General features: G+C 41.1%; 1 protein-coding gene across 2 annotated transcripts in view; it reads right to left on the bottom strand.

Moving 5' to 3' along the window:
* The window catches only part of ALDH5A1 (aldehyde dehydrogenase 5 family member A1), a 43,332-nt gene that overhangs the window by 17,868 nt on the left and 6,010 nt on the right, over positions 1 to 19,454 (bottom strand). Inside the window, exons 2-5 of one of the 2 annotated variants that reach the window (XM_003263564.4) lie at positions 17,409 to 17,492; positions 16,582 to 16,752; positions 15,035 to 15,151; positions 3,710 to 3,853 (exon numbers count right to left, since the gene is read on the bottom strand). In XM_003263564.4, the coding sequence (XP_003263612.2) occupies positions 3,710 to 3,853; positions 15,035 to 15,151; positions 16,582 to 16,752; positions 17,409 to 17,492 (516 nt within the window). The remainder of the gene's footprint in view (positions 1 to 3,709; positions 3,854 to 15,034; positions 15,152 to 16,581; positions 16,753 to 17,408; positions 17,493 to 19,454) is intronic. The other variant, XM_030817379.1, reaches the window with a different exon arrangement.

The following is a 19,454-nucleotide window of genomic DNA, read 5'->3' as shown; positions in this document are numbered from 1 at the left end:
AATCGTAAGGCTTTTGGTACCTATAGCTATTATAGTTCAAATATCCAGTAAGAGATTTCATAGCCTAAGAAGCGGCTTAGGGATGTTTAAATGCTTTATTAAGGATAGTAGGTCTTTGTCTAGTCATGGCTGCAGGAAAGATGGAACCACACTTGAGACAGTTCGAGTGAAACAGACAGTGTTCGCAAGCCCAAGGTGGCTGTAGGATTGCCCCCCAAGTGTTATACATTCTGAGGTCATGAGTTTTGTGACAGGGTTCTTGGTAAACACACAGAATGGCTGGAAAGCTGGGCCTGTGCGGGTACTGTGTATGTGTCCATATGTTAATATTCCAGCAACCAAATGGTAGTAGCAATCTTCTCTGAAACATTACTGTTCAACAAAGTAGTGCAAGTTTTAAGACTAAACATATTTATTTATTGGATGCAACATTAACTATTTAAAATATTTTTATGTTTTTATTTTAAAATTTTTAAGAAATCTCATTGACTTTTCCTGGATTTGCTTCAGTGCAAAATGATTCTCCCTGTTGGGTCACTCCATTTTGCCTCCACCTGGCCTTGAGCACAGATCCTGTCTCTGGTGTCTGTCCCTCCACCTGCACTGGCTCTGTGTCCTCTGACAGTGTCCTTTCCCAACTCAGTCTCTGCTTCTCCAGGAAGGCGGCCTGCCCTGGCCACTGGGTATGGTGTAAACTCCTGTTATGTCTTAATGAATCTTTTCCCAGCTCCAGTTCCCATGGGCTGACCTCCTCAGGGCCTCAGCTTCCAAAGACAGCATGTGATTGGCCCAGCCTACCTTTCTTTCTTTTTCTTTTTTTGAGTTTAGGAGCAGAAGTTTAATAGGCAAAAGAAAGAGAAAGAAACAGAAAGAAAAACAGCTCTCTCTCTTATCTAGTGAAGGAGAGGGGACTTCCTAGAGGAAAAGGCCCTGACCCAGCCTACCCTTCTATGCCAGGCTACTTGTCCTAGGTCACTGGCCAGCCCACAATTTCTGTTTTGCTCAAGTCAGTGACCACTCATGGTTCAGTTCTCTGAACAGAGGAAGAGACGAGGTATCATATGCTTTAAAACATGGCTGCTGTCCTCTCAGTGGGGTCCTGGGAGAGGTGGCCCCCCTAGAAAGAGGCAAGGGTAGGGCAGGCATGCCTAGAACAGGCTCGCTGTGTATGCCTCAGTTACGAGGCAAGGTTCTCCACCCTAGGACCAGGAGCTCAGCCACTAATCTCTGAAGACCAGCTCAGCAGAGGTGCTTGCTATATGCATCAGTTATCCTTCCAGCTATACTTGTCACATTTCCCATTCAGTCACTAGAGGTGCATCACTGTCCTGGGTCAAGAGGAGCAAAGCTAGACTTGGCAGGGTCATGGCTGATATTTTCCTGGAGCCCTGTTAGATGAGGGTAGTTTGCTGAGAAAACTGAGTTGCTGCCCTTCGCCCAGTATCCTGGGAATTTCTCTGGCTTGAACAACAAAGTATTTACAACCCTTTCTCCCAGGCTTCCCTCTTTTTTTCCAACTACTTCGTAGTAATATTTGAATCTTTCTGCGGGTAAGTTTGCATTGTAAGACCCACTGATCAGGGGCATAGCAGTTTATGGATCTAAAAATTCCTATTTCTATTATGAATGAATGGTAGGATTCCAAAGCACTACTCCCTGAGTATGAGTTTATAGCATGACAAAAGTGATTATGGTTGGGAGGCATTAAAATTACATTATTCCAGCTGGGCACGATGGCTCACACCTATAATCCCAGCACTTTGGGAGGCCAAGGAGGGAGGATCACTTGAGGCCAGGAGTTCCAGATCAGCCTGGCCAACACGGCGAAACCCCATCTCTACAGAAAATACAAAAATTAGCCAGAAGTAGTGGCACATACCTGTAATCCTAGCTACTCAAGACTCTGAGGCACAAGAATCACTTGAAGCAGAGGTTACAGTGAGCTGAGATCATGCCACTGCACTCCAGCCTGGGCGACAAGGCAACTATCTCAAAAAAAAAATTAAATTGTTCCCTCCTGCTTCTCATGGTTTCTAAAATGACCATAGATGCACAAAATCTTTGAAATTAGACTTTTTTATTTTTATTATTTTTTGAGGCAGGGTCTCACTCCTATTGCCCAGGCTGGAGTGCAGTGACATCATCACAACTCACTGCAGCCTCGACCTCCCAGGCTCAGGTGATCCTCTCACCTCACCCTCCCAGGTAGCTGGGACTACAGGTGTGTGCCACCAAGCCCAGCTAATTTTTATTTTTTTTGTAGAGACAGGGTTTCACCATATTGTCTAGGTTGGGCTCAAGTGATCCTCCTGCCTTGGCCTCTCAAAGTGTGAGGATTACAGGTGTGAGCCACCACACCTGGGCAGATTTATATTATTTTTTATGTTATGTGTTTATGGACATGAATAGTATGAGTACAGAAACATATATGTGTATATGTAGATATAAACTAGTAGAAAAAAGCATACCATCTGAAGAGAAACACCATAAACAAAAATTTTGTTCGACCTTGATTTTTTCTCTTTTGGACATTTTTTTTTATTATTTATTTTTTTTAATTTTTAAATTTTTTTTTTTTTTTTTTTGAGACAGAGTCTCGCTCTGTCACCCAGGCTGGAGTGCAGTGGTGTGATCTTAGCTCACCTCACTGCAAGCTCTGCTGCCCAGGTCCACACCATTCTCCTGCCTCAGCCTCCCAAGTAGCTGGGACTACAGGTGCCCGCCACCACGCCCAGCTAATTTTTTGTATCTTTAGTAGAGACGGGGTTTCACCATGTTAGCCAGGATGGTCTTGATCTCCTGACCTCGTGATCCACCCACCTCGGCCTCCCAAAGTGTTGGGATTACAGGCGTGAGCCACCGCACTCGGCCCTCTTTTGGACATTTAGAAGGATAAATAAACATCTACTTACAGGCACACACATTAAGTTTTTAGCAAAGAACATTTCATCATTTAAGGGAAAAAACTCAAAGGAAAAGACCTTTCCATTTCCCTAAGTACTTTTAGACTAAACACAATTTTTGTTCAATTCAAAAACATCCATTTCAACATTGTGTGTTTCTGGAATCTCTAACTCTAGATTATTGAAAGAAACATGCATTCCAGAATTGAAAAAAATACAATGGAGAACTTTCACCCACTTCATATACAACAAATAATGCAAAAATAATGGGACCCTCGCTGCCCCAATTTCTTTGGTTTTGTCAAGCAGGAACCTGTCACGCCATAAAGAACTGTCCAAAATATCCCCAGAGGATGGTCAGATATTACTGTATTCAACCAACAGACCTTTTTTTTGAAACAGAATCTTGCTCTGTCACCCAGTCTGGAGCACAGCGGCACAATCTCGGCTCACTGCAACTTTCACCTCCTGGGTTCAAGTGATTCTCATGCCTCAGTCACCTGAGTACCTGGGATTACGGGTGTGCACCACCATGCCTGGTTAATTGTTGTATTTTCTGTGAGGGGATCTCATCATGTTGGCCAGGCTGGTCTCGAACTCCTGGCCTCAAGTCATCTGCCCACCTCAGCACCCCAAAGTGCTGGAATTACAGGCGTGAGCCACCGTGCTTGGCCTGCGACAGAGCTTTTAACACTCTGCTGGAAATCTTTCCAAAATTGGTGATCAGGATGAAATAGTATTTTTATAATCTATCAAGATAAAATATTAGAAAGATATTTGTTTTCTTTGAAACTTGAGTCACATACCTTTCCTGTAGTTGTTGAACCAGTAAAGGAAATTTTGGACACCAGAGGATCAGTACAAATTGCCTCCCCTACTTCCTTGGCATTCTTTCGAGAACAGGGAATAACATTGTATACGCCTGAAGGAATCCCAGCCTGGCTTGCAAGCTATAAAGAGAAACAGCAAACATGTGGCAACAATTTACCAAACTGAAAAAAAAAAAAAAAGAAAAGAAAAGAAAAATAAATAGATATTTAATAAAAAGTAATGGAAGAAAAATTAAGCTGACATTGGGGACAGACTAAGAATATATTTAAAACTTAAATATAATTCTTATTAGTGCTAAAGTCACATTAATATTCATGGGTTGTTAAAGATCATTACAATAAAATTTCTACTGGACATGGTGGCTCATGCCTGTAATCTCAGCACTTTGGGAGGCAGAGGTGAGAGGATCACTTGAGCCCAGGAGGTTGAGGTTGCAGTGAGCCAAGGTTGCGCCACTGCACTGCAGCCTGGGGAACAGAACAAGACCCTGTCTCAAAAAAAAAAAAAATTCTTAAAGTATAAGTTTCTTTCTTTTTTTTAAGACAGTCTTGCTCTGTCACCCAGGCTGGAGTGCACTGGCATAATCTCCACTCATTGCAACCTCTGCCTCCCGGATTCAAGTGCTTCTCCTGCCTAAGCCTTCCGAGTAGCTGGGATTACAGATGTGTGCCTGGCTAATTTTTGTAGTTTTAGTAGAGACGGTTTTCACCATGTTAGCCAGGCTGGTCTTGAACTCCTGACCTCAAGTGATCCGCCCACCTCAGCCTCCCAAAGTGTTTGGATTACAGTTGTGAGCCACCGTGCCTGGCCAGAGTATAAATTTCAATGCCACTGTCTGTTCAAACAAAGAAAGAAACAAATAAAAAACCTTGAATTTCTGTCCTGAGAAAAATCAAAGGAGATGCCAAGAAAAAAGTTACTTGATTCACCTGTAGAATCAAGGGTGGGAAAGTGAAAAGGGGCATTTAATGAACACCTACTAGGTGCAGGGCAGCCATGCAAAGCCTTTCCGCAGGTGATTTCCCAGGGGAATGATGAAGAAAGGGAGGCATAGCAGAGAAGAATCCAGACAAGGCCACAGCTAGTAACAGAACCCGCATGCAAACCCACAGCTGCCTGATCTGGACACTCATGCTCTTTCCATAGAGATTCCCTTTGGATAAGACATATCCTGAATTATTTTAATTTCTGGATTCCATTAACAATTAGCTTATTACATAAATCTGACTGGAGATTCTGGGAAGATGAGTTTGTGAATCTCCCTCAATATCCTCATGAAAACAGCAATTAGACAGCAAACCCAAAATCTCAGAGACATTCACAAGACAATTATAACGAACATTTACAACAAGATGAGATGACAAGGTATCTCCACAAACCACAAATTACAAGGGGGTAAGAATACACTGCCTGTGTTGACAAGAACTGAACGTCATATCAGCACCTGTGTGACAGGGAGCAGGGGGCAGCAATGGGCCGTGTGGTGTAGCGCATAACAGAGAACCCCAAATAGTCCACAGCTGTTCTATCTGAGAACAGCAGCTGTAAGTGGGCGGGCCTTGCCCTATCAATAGTAGGTGAGTACATGGGATGCTGCAATAAGGAATGAAGGGCATGGAGAGTCCCGCCCCTGGGAGCTATGTGATGAAAGATGAGGAGGCCCTGATAAAAACAGGGGAAGGGGATGGAGCCAGGGAGTCTCAGGAAGCAAGCTGTCTTATCTTTGAACACGATATACAAGGAAGCAAAAGGTACTCTGTGAACGAAAAGAAGCTATATTCCTAACTGGGCCTTCTTCCAAAAGTTCAGAAAACAAACTTCACATAAAAATAAAATTCTGACAAAAACACTGAGGTCAAATCCCATAAAAAGTTGTTAAAAGAAAAGAGGCTGGGTGTGGTGGCTCATGCTTGTAACCCCAGCAGTTTGGGAGGCTGGTGTGGGAGGATCATTTGAGCCCAGAAGTTCTATACCAGCCTACGCAACATAGTGAGACCCTATCTCTACAAAAAATAAAAAACAAAATTAGCTGGGTGTGGTGGTGCACACCTGTAGTTCCAGCAACTTGGGAGGCTGAGGCAGGAGAAATGCTTGAGCCTGGGAGGTTGAGGCTGCAGTGAGCCATGATAGCAACACTGTACTCCGGCCTGGGTGACAGAGTGAGACCTTGTCTCAAGAAAAAAAAGAAAAAAATAGAAAAAATAATAAGTAGAATAATATCCCTATAGACGACAAAAGCATACCAGAAAGACATGCCCACAAAACAGACCCAAACTGGGCCAGGTGTGGTGGCTCACACCTGTAATCCCAGCATTTTGGGAGGCCAAGGTGGATGGATCACTTGAGGTCAGGAGTTCCAGATAAGCCTGGCCAACATGGCAAAACTCCGTCTCTACTAAAAATGCAAAAAATAGACGGGCATGATGGCGTGTGCCTGTAATTCCAGCTACTTGGAGGGCTGAGGCAGGAGAATCACTTGAACCTGGGAGGCGGAGATTGCAGTGAGCCAAGACTGTGTCATTTCACTCCAGCCTGGGCAACAAGAGTGAAACTCTGTCTCAAAAACAAAACAAACCAAAACAAACAGCATTAAAAACCAGACCCAAACTGCAACTTACAATTTCAAAACAAGGTAAAAGATGACAAGAAAATTACACCAAGACTCAAAAGAACAACCAACATGAACTGAGGCTAGAAAACTTTGGAAATGAGGTGAAGGAATACAGGAAAGAATCAGAAGAAGGAAGTAAATCATTTAAGAAATGAAAACCAAATTAGAAGGAACACAAGCATGAACAAACACAAACACATAACCTTAAGAAAAATCGAAGGTGAAAAGGAAGATAATTTTAGAGATCATGGTGGACGGGAAGCAGGACTAGATTGCAGCTCCCACTCAGACGGACAAAACAGCACGTGGAGGCTCACATTGTGAACTCTTGCTCCAGAACGACTGCAGGAATAAATCAGGAAAACTGAGAGAGCACACAGATCCTGTGAAGGAAGCAGATTGCTCCTGCAGGACCTGGGAGACACCCCAAATACTGTGCTGGTATCTACGGCTGAGACACCCACAGATGGTTCACATCACAGGACTCTGTGCAGACAACCCTCAGTAGCAGCCTGGAGCCTGGTAGACTTGCTGGGTGGCTAGATCCAGAAGACAGATAACAATCACTACAGCTCGGCTCTCAGGAAGCCACATCCCTAGGAAAAGGGGGAACTACTACATCAAGGGAACACCCCATGGGACAAAAAAATCTGAACAACAGCCTTCAGCCCTAGACCTTCCCTCTGACAGAGCCTAACCCAATAAGAAGAAACCAGAAAGCCAACTCTGGTAATATGAAAAAACAAGATTCTTTAACACCCCCCAAAAATCACATTAGCTCACCAACAATGGATCCAAATCAAGAAGAAATCCCTGATTTACCCCAAAAAGAATTCAGATAGTTATTTATTAAGCTAATCAGGGAGGCAACAAAGAAAGGCAAAGCCCAATTTAAGAAAGTCAAAAAAAAAAAAAAAGATAAGAAATAAGGGGAGAAGTTTTCAATGAAATAGATAGCATAAATAAAAAACAATCAAAACTTCAGGAAATAATGGGTGCACTTATAGAAATGCAAAATGGTCTGGAAAGTCTCAGCAATAGAATTGAACAAACAGAAGAAAGAATATCAAAGCTCAAAGACAAGGTTTTCAAATTAACCCAATCAACAAAGACAAAAAAGAATAAGAAAATATGAACAAAGCTTCCAAGAAGTCTGGGATTATGTTAAACAACCAAACCTAAGAATAATCGGTGTCCCTGAGGAAGAAGACAATTCTAAAAGTTTGGAAAACATATTTGGGGGAATAATCGAGGAAAACTTCTCCAGCCTTGCTAGAGACCTAGACATCCAAATACAAGAAGCACAAAGAACACCTGGGAAATTCATCACAAAAAGATCGTCCCCTAGGCACACTGTCATCAGGTTACCTGAAGTTAAGACGAAGGAAAGAGTCTTAAGAGCTGTGAGGCAAAAGCACCAGATAACCTATAAAGGAAAACCTATCAGATTAGCAGCAGATTTCTCAGCAGAAACCCTAAAAACTAGAAGGGACTGAGGCCCTATCTTCAGTCTCCTCAAACAAAGCAATTATCAGCCAGGAATTTTGTACCTAGAGAAACTAAGCTGCATTTATGAAGAAAAGATACAGTCTTTTTCAGACAAACACATGCTGAGAGAATTCGCCACTACCAAACCAACACTACAAGAACTGATAAAAGGAGCTCCAAATCTTGAAACAAATCCTGGAAACACATCAAAACAGAACCTCTTTAAAGCATAAATCTCACAGGACCTATGAAACAAAAATACAATTAAAAAAACAGAACAAAACAAAACCCAAAAGTATTCAGGCAACAAATAGCATGATGACTGGAATAGTACCTCACATCTCAATACAAACATTGAATGTAAATGCCTTAAATACTCCACTTAAAAGATACAGAATTGCAGAATGGATGAGAGTTCACCAACCAACTTTCTGTTGCCTTCAAGAGACCCACCTAACACACAAGGACTCACAGAAACTTAAGGTAAAGGGGTGGAAAAAGGCATTCCAATCAAATGGACACCAAAAGTGAGCAGGAGTAGCTATTCTTATATTAGACAAAACAAACTTTAAAGCAACAGCAGTTCAAAAAGACAGAGAGGGACATTACGTATTGATAAAAGGCCTCGTTCAACAGGAAAATATCACAATCCTAAATATATATGCATGTAACACTGGAGCTCCCAAATTTATAAAACAATTACTATTAGACCTAAGAACTGAGGTAGACAGCAACACAATAATAATGGGGGATTTCAATACTCCATTGACAGCACTAGACAGGTCATCAAGACAGAAAGTTAACAAAGAAACACTAGATTTAAACCATACCCTGGAACAAATTGACTTAGCAGATATTTACAGAACATTATCCAATAGCTGCAGAATATACATTCTATTTATTAGTGCATGGAACTTTCTCCAAGATAGACCATATGATAGGCCACAAAACGAGCCTCAATAAATTTAAGAAAATTGAAATTATATCAAGCACTCTCTCAGACCACAGTGGAATAAAGCTGGAAATCAACTCCAAAAGGAACCTTCAAAACCATGCAAATACATGGAAATTAAATAACTTGCTCCTGAATGATCATTAAGTCAAAAATGGAATCAAGATGGAAATTAAAAAATTATTTGAACTGAACGACAACAGTGACACAACATATCAAAACCTCTGGGATACAGCAAAGGTGGTGCCAAGAGCCAAGTTCATGGCCCTAAATGCTTACACCAAAAAGTCTGAAAGAGCATAAATAGATAATCTAAGGTCCCACCTCAAAGAACTAGAGAAACAAGAACAAACCAAACCCAAACCCAGCAGAAAAAAGGAAATAACCAAGATCAGAGCAGAACTAAATGAAATAGAAACAAACAAAAATACAAAATATAAATGATACAAAAAGCTGGTTCTTTGAAAAGATAAAATTGATAGACCATTAGAAGAGAAGAGAGAAAATCCAAATAATCTCAATTAGAAATGAAATGGGAGATATTACAACTGATACCACAGAAGTACAAAAGATCATTCAAGGCTACTATGAACACCTTTACACACATAAACTAGAAAACCTAGAGGAGATGGATAAATTCCTGTAAATATACAGCCCTCCTAGCCTAAATCAGGAAGAACGAGATACCCCGAACAGACTGAAATGGTAGTAAAATAATTACCAACCAAAAAAAGTTCAGGACCAGACAGATTCACAGCAGAATTCTACCAGACATTCAAAGAAGAATTGGTATCAATCCTATTGACACTATTCCACAAGATAGAGAAAGAGGGAATCCTCCCTAAATAAATGGTGCTAGGATAATTGGCAAGCCACATGTGGGAGAATAAAACTGGATCCTCATCTCTCACCTTATATAAAATAAACTCAAGATGAATCAAGAACTTAAATCTAAGACCTGAAACTATAAAAATTCTAGAAGATAACGTTGGAAAAACCCTTCTAGCCATTGGCCTAGGCAAGGATTTCATGACCAAGAACCCAAAAGCAAATGCAACTAAAACAAAGATAAATAGCTGGGACTTAAATAAACTAAAGAGCTTTTGCATGGCAAAAGGAACAGTCAGCAGAGTAAACGGACAACCCACAGAGCAAGAGAAAGTCTTCACAATCTGTACATCTGACAAAGGACTAATATCCAGAATCTACAACAAACTCAAACAAATTAACAACAAAGAAAAAAAAATCCCATCAAAAAGTGGGCTAAGGCCATGAATAGACAATTCTCAAAAGAAGATATACAAATGACCCACAAACATATGAAAAAATGCTCTACATCACTAATGATCAAGGAAATGTAAATCAAAACCACAATGCAATACCACCTTACTCCTGCAAGGTTGGCCATAGTCAAAAAATTAAAAAATAATAGATGTTAGCATGGATGTGGTGAACAGGGAACATTTCTACATTGCTGGCGGGAATGTAAACTAGTACAACCACTATGGAAAACAGTGTGGAGATTCCTTAAGGAACTAAAAGTAGAACTACCATTTGATCCAGCAATCCCACTACTGGGTATCTACCCAGAGGTGTAGGGACCAGCCCCACAGCGTCGGTGGGTCTCTCCCCGTGTGTGGAGATGAGAGAGTGTAGAAATAAAGACACAAGACCAAGAGATAAAAGAAAAGGCAGCTGGGCCCGGGGGACCACTGCCACCAAGTCATGGAGACCAGTAGTGGCCCCGAATGCCAGGCTGCACTGATATTTATTGGATACAAGACAAAGGGGCAGGATAAGGAGAGTGAGCCATCTCCAATGATAGGTAAGGCCATGTGGGTCACATGTCCACTGGATAGGGGGCCCTTCCCTGCCTGGCAGCCGAGGCAGAGAGAGAGAGAGGAGACAGAGAAAGAGACAGCTTACGCCATTATTTCTGCTTATTAGAGACTTTTAGTACTTTCACGAATTTTGTTACTGCTATCTAAAAGGCAGAGCCAGGTGTACAGGATGGAACATGAAGGTGGACTAGGAGCGTGACCACTGAAGCACAGCATCACAGGGAGACGGTTAGGCCTCCGGATAACTGCGGATGAGCCTGACTAATGTCAGGCCCTCCACAAGAGGTGGAGGAGTAGAGTCTTCTCCAAACTTCCCTGGGGAAAGGGAGACTCCCTTTCCCAGTCTGCTAAGTAGTGGGTGTTTTTCCTTGACACTTATGCTACCGCTAGACCACGGTCCGCTTGGCAACAGGCGTCTTCCCAGACGCTGGTGTCACCGCTAGACCAAGGAGCCTTCTGGTGGCCCTGTCTGGGCATAACAGAAGGCTTGCACTGTTGTCTTCTGGTCACTCCTCACTATGTCCTCTCAGCTCCTATCTCTGTATGGCCTGGTTTTTCCTAGGCTATGATTATAGAGTGAGGATTATTATAATATTGGAATAAAGAGTAATTGCTACCAACTAATGATTAATGATATTCATATATAATCATATCTAAGATCTATATCTGGTATAACTATTCTTATTTTATATTTTATTATACTGGAACAGCTCGTGTCCTTGGTCTCTTGCCTCGGCACCTGGGTGGTTTGCCACCCACACAGAGGAAAAGAAGTCATTATACAAAAAAGATACTTGCACATGCATGTTTATAGCAGCACAATTCAATTGCAAAAATGTGGAACCAACCCAAATGCCCATCAATCAATGAGTGGATAAACTGTATCCTATGTGGTTTATATATAGGATGGAATACTACTCTGCCATAAAAAGGAATGAATTAATGGCATTCACAGTTATTCGCAGGCTGGATGAGATTGGAGACTATTATTCTTTTTTTTTTTTTTTTTTTTTTTTTTTTTGAGATGGAGTCTCGCTCTGTCACACGGCTGGAGTGCAGTGGCATGATTTTGGCTCACTACAACCTCCGCATCTCCGTTCAAGTGATTCTCCTGCCTCAGCCTCCCGAGTAGCAGGGACTACAGGTGTGCACCACCATGCCCAGCTAATTTTTGTATTTTTAGTAGAGACGGGGTTTCACCATGTTAGCCAGGATGGTCTCGATCTCTTGACCTTGTGATCTGCCTGCCTTGGCCTCTCAAAGTGCTGGGATTACAGGCGTGAGCCACTGCGCCTGGCCTGGAAACTATTATTCTAAGTTAAATAATTCGGGAATGGAAAACTAAACATCATATGTTCTCACTCATAAGTGGGAGCTAAGCTGTGAGGAAGCAAAGGCATAAGAATGACACAATGGACTTTGGGGACTCAGGGAGAAAGGGTGGGAAGGGGGCAAGGGATAAAAGACTACAAATTGTGTGCAGTGTATACTGCTCAGGTGATGGGCGCACCAAAATCTCACAAATCACCACTAAAGAACTTAATCCTGTAACCAAATACCACCTGTTCCCCAATAACCTATGGAAATAAAAATTAAAAAATAAAATAAAATCAGACATTTTGTACCCAGATAAAAAAGAAAGATAATTTTAAAAATTAGGGAAAAGGTGAAAAAGATACAAGAGAAAGTGACAAAAAAGATTCAATTCATGGATAATAGGAGTTCCTAAAGGAGTAAAACCAAACCAATGCTGAGGAACAAATCCTGAAAACTTTATAGAGCTATAAAACAAAAAGGCTGGAAACTACATACTGAAAGAGCACACTGCATACCTAGAGTATGGACTCAAAGCAATAATCACAAAGACATATTCTAGTGACATTACTGGTCTTTAAAGATAAAGGGGAAAAAAAAAACAAACCGAACACTTTCATGTATCTAGGTAAAAAAAAAACAAAACAAGTTGACTTATAAGGGCAAGAAACTTAGGTTACTATCTGAATTTTCAAGAGCAACACTCTACATCAGAAGAAAATGGAGAATATATTTAAGATAATCAAGTAAAAAAAAATGTGAGCTGAGGATTTTATACCTAGCAAAACCGATTTATAAGCACAATAGGCCCAGACTACTGTCAACATTTAAGAAGGGAAAATATTATTCCCATGAGCCCTTCCTAAGGAATCTAATACAGACTGAGGTTCGGATCACCAAATGTCTAGAGAGACATTGACATAAGCACTGGTGGTGAGCATAAACTTACAGCTGCTTGTTGAACTGAGTCTAAAGGAGGGTTAAACTGGAGAGACTAGAGCATGTAATGGTTGTAGTTTTGGCAATGCAGATACAGTGTAACTATTTTAAAATACAGAGAAATGTTCATAGCCAAGAGGGATTAAGGAGACAAGACAACTAAATGTAATGGGATATCCTGGACCAGATCCTGAAACAGAAAAAGGGGAATAGGTACAGACTAATAAAATCTTAGAATGGATTGTAAAGTATGGACTTTAGTTCATAACAATGTATCGTTATTGATTCATTAATTGTAACAAATATACTATACTAATGTAAGCTGCTAGTAATAGGAGAAATTGAATGTGGGGTATGTGGGAAATAGCCCATCTATGCAATTTTTCTGTAAATGTAAAACTATTCTAAAAGTTTATTACTAAAAATGAGAATGGAAAGAGAAAATACCAAAAAAGTAAACCATTTTCAATAGGCACATTGGTGATATTAAAATTAATATTTAAAACAAATAAAATTAATATTCAGAAGCTGTTGTTCTGTATAATGAGTACATATGGAATATTAATTCAGTCATTTCCTGAGTCTTTAGAAACCAGGAAAGAGGCTGGCGTGGTGGCTCATGCCTGTAATCCCAGCACTTTGGGAGGCCAAGGCAGGTGGATCACAAGGTCAGGAGTTGAAGACCAGTCTGGCCAAGATGGTGAAACCCAGTCTCTACTAAAAATACAAAAATTAGCTGTGTGTGGTGGCGGGCATCTGTAATCCCAGCTACTCGGGAGGCTGAGGCAGAGAATTCTTGAACCTGGGAGGCAGAGGTTGCAGTGAGCCGAGATCGTGCCACTGCATTCCAGCCTGGGCGACAGAGCAAGACTCTCAAAAAAAAAAAAAAAAGAAACCAGGAAAGGAGATGCAGATATAATATAAAATAAGTAAAAACTCTATAGGACTGAATTTGAATTGGAAGTTTCTGTAGGAATTTCTGTAGCATTTTATTGTGTGTGTACATGTGTGTACATACATATGTATATCTCCTAGCCCTGCCCACTGAAAAGGCCTACAAATAGTGATAGGGTAGGTGGTTTCAGGTGTTATGGGGAAAAAAGCAAAGCAGAGGAGGGGATCAGGAGCATCAGAGTGTGAGGTTGTGATTTTTTTTTTTTTGAGATAGAGTCTCACTCTGTTGCCCAGGCTGGAGTGCAGTGACACGATCTCGGCTCACTGCAATCTCCACCCCCAGGGTTCAAGCGATTCTCCTGCCTCAGCCTCCTGTGTAGCTGGGATTACAGGCACGTGCCACCACGCCCAGCTAATTTTGTATTTTTAGTAGAGACAGGGTTTCAGCATGTTGGTCAGGCTGGTCTCGAACTCCTGACCTCAAGTGATCTGCCCACCTTGGCCTCCCAAAGTTCTGGGATTACAGGTGTGAGCCACCACACCCAGCCAAATTGTGATTTTTAGACAAGGTGTCCATGGAAGGCCTTCCTGGGAGAGAGGCATTTGAGTGAAGACGTGAAGAAGCTAGTTATGGGGGTATCTGGGGGAGAGTGCTCCAGACAGAAGGAAAGTATAAAGTTTGAGTGGAGGGCAAGGCTGGCGGGGTCTGGAAAGCGGCAGGGGCCAGAGTGGTCCAAGCAGATGAATGAAGAGTGAGGGGCTCCAGCGTGATGGACAAAGTCAGAGGCATACTGGGGGGTGGGAAGTGACATCTTATAGGACCTTAAAAGCCAGTAAGGAATCTGGACTTTACTGAGTGAGTGACACAAGAGGCCACTTGAGGTTTTCAAGCAAAAGAATAAGATCTAACGGAATGCAGCTTGAACTGGGAATGGGAATAGTAAATAAGAAGTTTCCTAAATGTGAGAAACACCCACGTTTAAGTGCCTATTTCATGAAGATGATGGATAGATACCATTTTTACAGTAGGCTGAAAACACATGGCCTGCAGATGTCAGAAAATCCCTCATCCATTTTTTTTCCCCAAAAGAGCTACAGCTGACTTAAAGTAATTGCCAGTAGATTAAAACACAACACCATGCATCAGGAGACATAAGCAAAGAAGTAGCCTCCAAAATTACTTCTTTCTGTCCCAGATAAACATCAATTTTTGGACTTTGTCTGCTTTGGACTTTGTACAAACACAAGGAGAGCGGCTCACCTCAGCCAGGGCTAGGGCAGAGAAGGGCGTGTCTTCGGCAGGCTTCACCACCACGGTACAGCCGGCTGCCAGGGCAGCCCCCACCTTCCGGGTGATCATGGCACTGGGGAAATTCCACTGGGGTTAGAAGAGCAGAGGAAGTATGTGAGAGGAAGGACCACCTCATTAGTGTAAAGGAAGGCAGGTGAGGAAGTCAGTGAACAAATTTCATTGCACAACTGATTGACAAACCCGTTTGGCTGCACAGGTGAGCTCTCAGAACACCTGGCCCCCCGCCAACTTGAGGGACTCTGAGATAAAGGCTCATGAAGATAGGAAATATTTTTAGAATTTAACACAGTAAAAAATGAGTTAGACCAAGTGTCAGCCAACTTTTTCTGTGAAGGGCCAGATCATAAAATTTTTAGGCTATGTGGAATGTATGGTTTCTATGGCAGTTACTCAACTCTGCAGCTGTATTGTGAAAACAGCCACAGATAGTAGGTGTATGAATGGGTGTGGCTGTGTCCCAATAAAACTTTATTTACAAACATAGGCAGTGGGCTGGATTTGGCCTGAGGCCCATGGGAGTAAATATTAGCAATGGTTTTGAAAATGGCAGATTATTTATTACTTCCTTCCACATACATATTTATAGATGCCTATAGATATACCTATAATAACAGTATTTTATTTTGAAAAACTCTATTATATAGTACTTACTCTGTATCAGGTATTTTTCTAAGTACTTCAAAATTAAAATTAATTAAATCCTTATCACAACCCAATGAGGTTCATATTAACCTCATTTGCAAGTTCGAGAAAACGGAGACAGTGCAGTTAAGTAATTTGGCCAAGGTTGCACAGTTAGTAAATAGTGACCTTCAAGTCAAACCTAGTCAGTCTAGGCAATCAGTGGGATTCTGTCTGTAACTATGCTGAGCAGGAAAAGCACAGACGTCTCGAGACCAGCTGACAGATACAGGAGAGAAGTTAATATGGGACCTAGTAGAAGGCAGGACCCAGAGGGAAAGCTGGGCATTCCACAAATATACTGCAGCCCCATCCAGGCAGATGTGATACCTTATTTCTTAGCCTTTTTACCTCTAGAACCTTGCCCAATGCCTGCTGGTGGGTCCACAAATGCTTTGTTATTGATGATAACCATCAATTAAGCGTAACACTTTTTTCCAAACTATGGCAAGTTTAAAAATGTATTGTATCTTAAGTCTTTTTAAAAATTATAAATACTGGAAGATCTTTTCAGAGGTGTTAGGCAAGGCCAGGAAGAAGCCTCCATGCCAAGTCAGAAAAGCCCCTGGGTCCTCCTGCGGCTCATCTCACTTTTGCAGGCATTAGAAATGCATCCTTCCACTCACTGCCACCACACCTAACATCATCACAGAGGACCAGGAAACACACTTCCACATCCAGCAAAAGCATCAGGAAACCAGGAACAGGTGACAAAACTAACAGGATGAGCACACCTGCTCATGAGGAAGAATGAATTGTTTCCCAACTCCCTATCCAACCTCCCACCCTAGGATCTTGCTGATCCTGTCACCTACCGGGGTGATGACTGCAGCCACACCTATGGGCTGCTTGAGGACCAGGGCCCGCCTGTCCTTTGCCGGGGTGTAGATAATGTCTCCGTAAACACGGCGGGCTTCCTCAGAGAACCACTCTAGGAAAAAGGCGGAATAGAGAATTTCTCCATGTGCCTCCTTCAGTGGCTTTCCCTAAATTAAATCAGAAAAGAACCCACGTATTACCTTCTAATAATAAAAGCATGGCTCTGTGTTCCTAAATTCTTCAAGGTGCAAGAAGACTAGAAAAGTCTCCTATAACGATACCCATAGAGTGGGGAGCATTTCTGACTTCGGTGTGAGTTTTAAAAAGCAGAATTACAATGACGAATGTATCACCCTAAACCACAAGAGTCATTTGCATTCTCAATATGTTTACAAATTAGGAAACATCTAATTTTTTCTTCCTTTCAATATCTTCTAAGTATTGTAACCATGATATGAAATAATTTATTATGTCTATGGAAGAAGTATTGGTACATTAAAAAATGTACAAACAATATTAAAAAAAAAGCAACCAAAACAGTAACATGGAAAAAAATCAGAATGGCGAAACTGCAGTTATTCATACAGTTGCAAACAAAATCTATTTTTGGATACTATTAAAGAATAAACTAGAACATACAAATTTTATTTTAGCAAATCTAAGTACCCTGGCACAATAATGATTTGGTATTTGATCAGTAGAGAAGGAATCACATATTCTTTAGCTACAGCCAGCAGTGAAGGGAAGTCAGGGGCTTTCCCAAGTTTAGTGTAAAAATTCCTGGAGAATTTCTCAGTGCAGCAAGCCAGAATCCTGAACTTACACTTTCAGCTGTGATTATTCTGGCAAGGTCATCCTTATTCTGTATCATTAAATTGTACCACTTCCGAAGTAATGAACTCCTCTCCTGCAAAAGAAATAACAAGGCAGAAAAGTAATAAAATGCCAAGTATAAGATAGAATGCTAAATAAAATTCAATATCCTAAAATATTAGCTGTATGGTCTCATTCTCCTCAGCTGTGATGGTTAATTTTATATGTAAATTTGACTGGGTTCAAGGATCCCCACATAGCTGGTAAAACATTATTTCTGGGTATGTCTGTGAGTGTTTTCAGAAGAGATTAGCAGTTCAATCAGTAGACTGAATAAAGAAGATTTGCTTTCACAAATTCAGGTGGGCATCATCCAATCTGCTGAGGACCTGAAAAGAACAAAGTGGCAGAGGAAGAGCAAAGTCACTCTCTGCATGAGCTAGGACATCCATTTCCTCCTGTTGTGAGACACCAGACATTGTCATTCCTGGTACTCAGGCCTTTGGACCCAGTCTGGAACTCAGACTGGACATATCAGCTTTCTTAGATCTCCAGCTTGCAGACAGCAGAGGGTGGGACTTCTTAGCATCCACAATCACATGAGCCAGTCCTTTATGTCTCTTCCTATATTCCTATAGATCTATGATTCCGTGTGTGTGTGTGTGTGTGTGTGTGTGTGTGTGTGTGTGTATATATATATATATAAAACATTGGTTCTCACAGAACATTGGTTCTATTTTTCTGGACAACTCTGAGTAAGATGCTTGGGGAAACATACATTGACCTTCTGGTTTTTTTGTTTGTTTGTTTTTGAGACAGGGTCTGGGTTTGGACAATAAAAAGCGCACAAATAAAAAAAAATTAAAAATTTAAAAAAAATTAAAAAAAGAGACAGGGTTTTGTTCTGTCACCCAGGCTGAAGTGCAGCGGTGTGATAATACCTCACTGCAACCTCTGCTTCTTTGGTTCAAGTGATCCTCCCAGCTCAGCGTACTGAGTAGCTGGGACCACAGGCACACATCATCATCCTCAGCTATTTTTTTAACTCCTCTGTATCTGTTACAACTTTAAGCAGAATGTGACTCAGGCACTACATTTCCATCCACAAGACTGGCTGAGTTATTTTTGAACAGCTTTATGATATACTTAGGTAGGCTTGTAACTTTGCTTCTCCAAACAATACTTTCCCTTGGAAAACAAGCCCTGTGGAGAGTTCCTTCCATCAAGTTGCTTCAGTTTAACCTATTTCTAGAGGACTAGTACATGCAGAATTGGCAACTACAGGGGACAAAAAGTTCAAAAAGTAGATCCTACGAGATGTAACAAATACTTTTTTTCTAAACATCAAGGGTATAGCCCAAGAATACTTTGATAACAAGATTTGGTCTACTAAGGAAGCCGGCTTGATAGCTAAACACTTAGACCATAAAGTTAACATCATGTTATATACATTTTACAACGATTACCTTGATCTGTTAAAATAAGCATTTTACCTTGATCTGTTAAAATAAGATTACCTTGATCTGTGAAACTAAAAAACCATTACTAGCTCTGCCTTAGTGCTTAAGGTATCATAGCATCACTTAGAAGTAGAAAGAAATCTTATCTTCCCCTTAGTTGTCATGCCATACAGACTTTTCATGCTAACAGGATCTACAGGATGATCATGCTCAGCTAATTAAAAAAAAATTTTTTTTTTTGTACAGACAAGGTCTCACTATATTGCTCATGCTAACTGACCCTTCTTTGATGAGTAATAGAGATCCAATTTCAAGTTGCGTCTAAAGAGGTATACTGGGTCATAAATTATACAAGAGAAAATAAGTTTTGTGGAAACAGCTATTATTGCTTATGGTAAATAAGAACAACTTTAATTTTACCATACAAAGGTATAGTTCCCTACTTTATTATTATTTTAAATAGGGTCTTGATCTGATGCCCAGGCTGGAGTGCAGTGGCGCAATCATAGCTCACTGCAACCTCAGACTCCTGGCTTTAAGTGATCCTCCTGCCTTGGCCTCCCAAAGTGCTGAGATTACAATTGTGAGCCACCATG

The sequence above is a fragment of the Nomascus leucogenys genome, chromosome 8 (genome assembly GCF_006542625.1).
Source record: "Nomascus leucogenys isolate Asia chromosome 8, Asia_NLE_v1, whole genome shotgun sequence".
In the NCBI taxonomy this organism is placed as follows: domain Eukaryota; kingdom Metazoa; phylum Chordata; class Mammalia; order Primates; family Hylobatidae; genus Nomascus; species Nomascus leucogenys.
The sequence above is the reverse complement of the archived record's forward strand: the minus strand, read 5'-3'. Positions and strand labels throughout refer to the sequence as shown.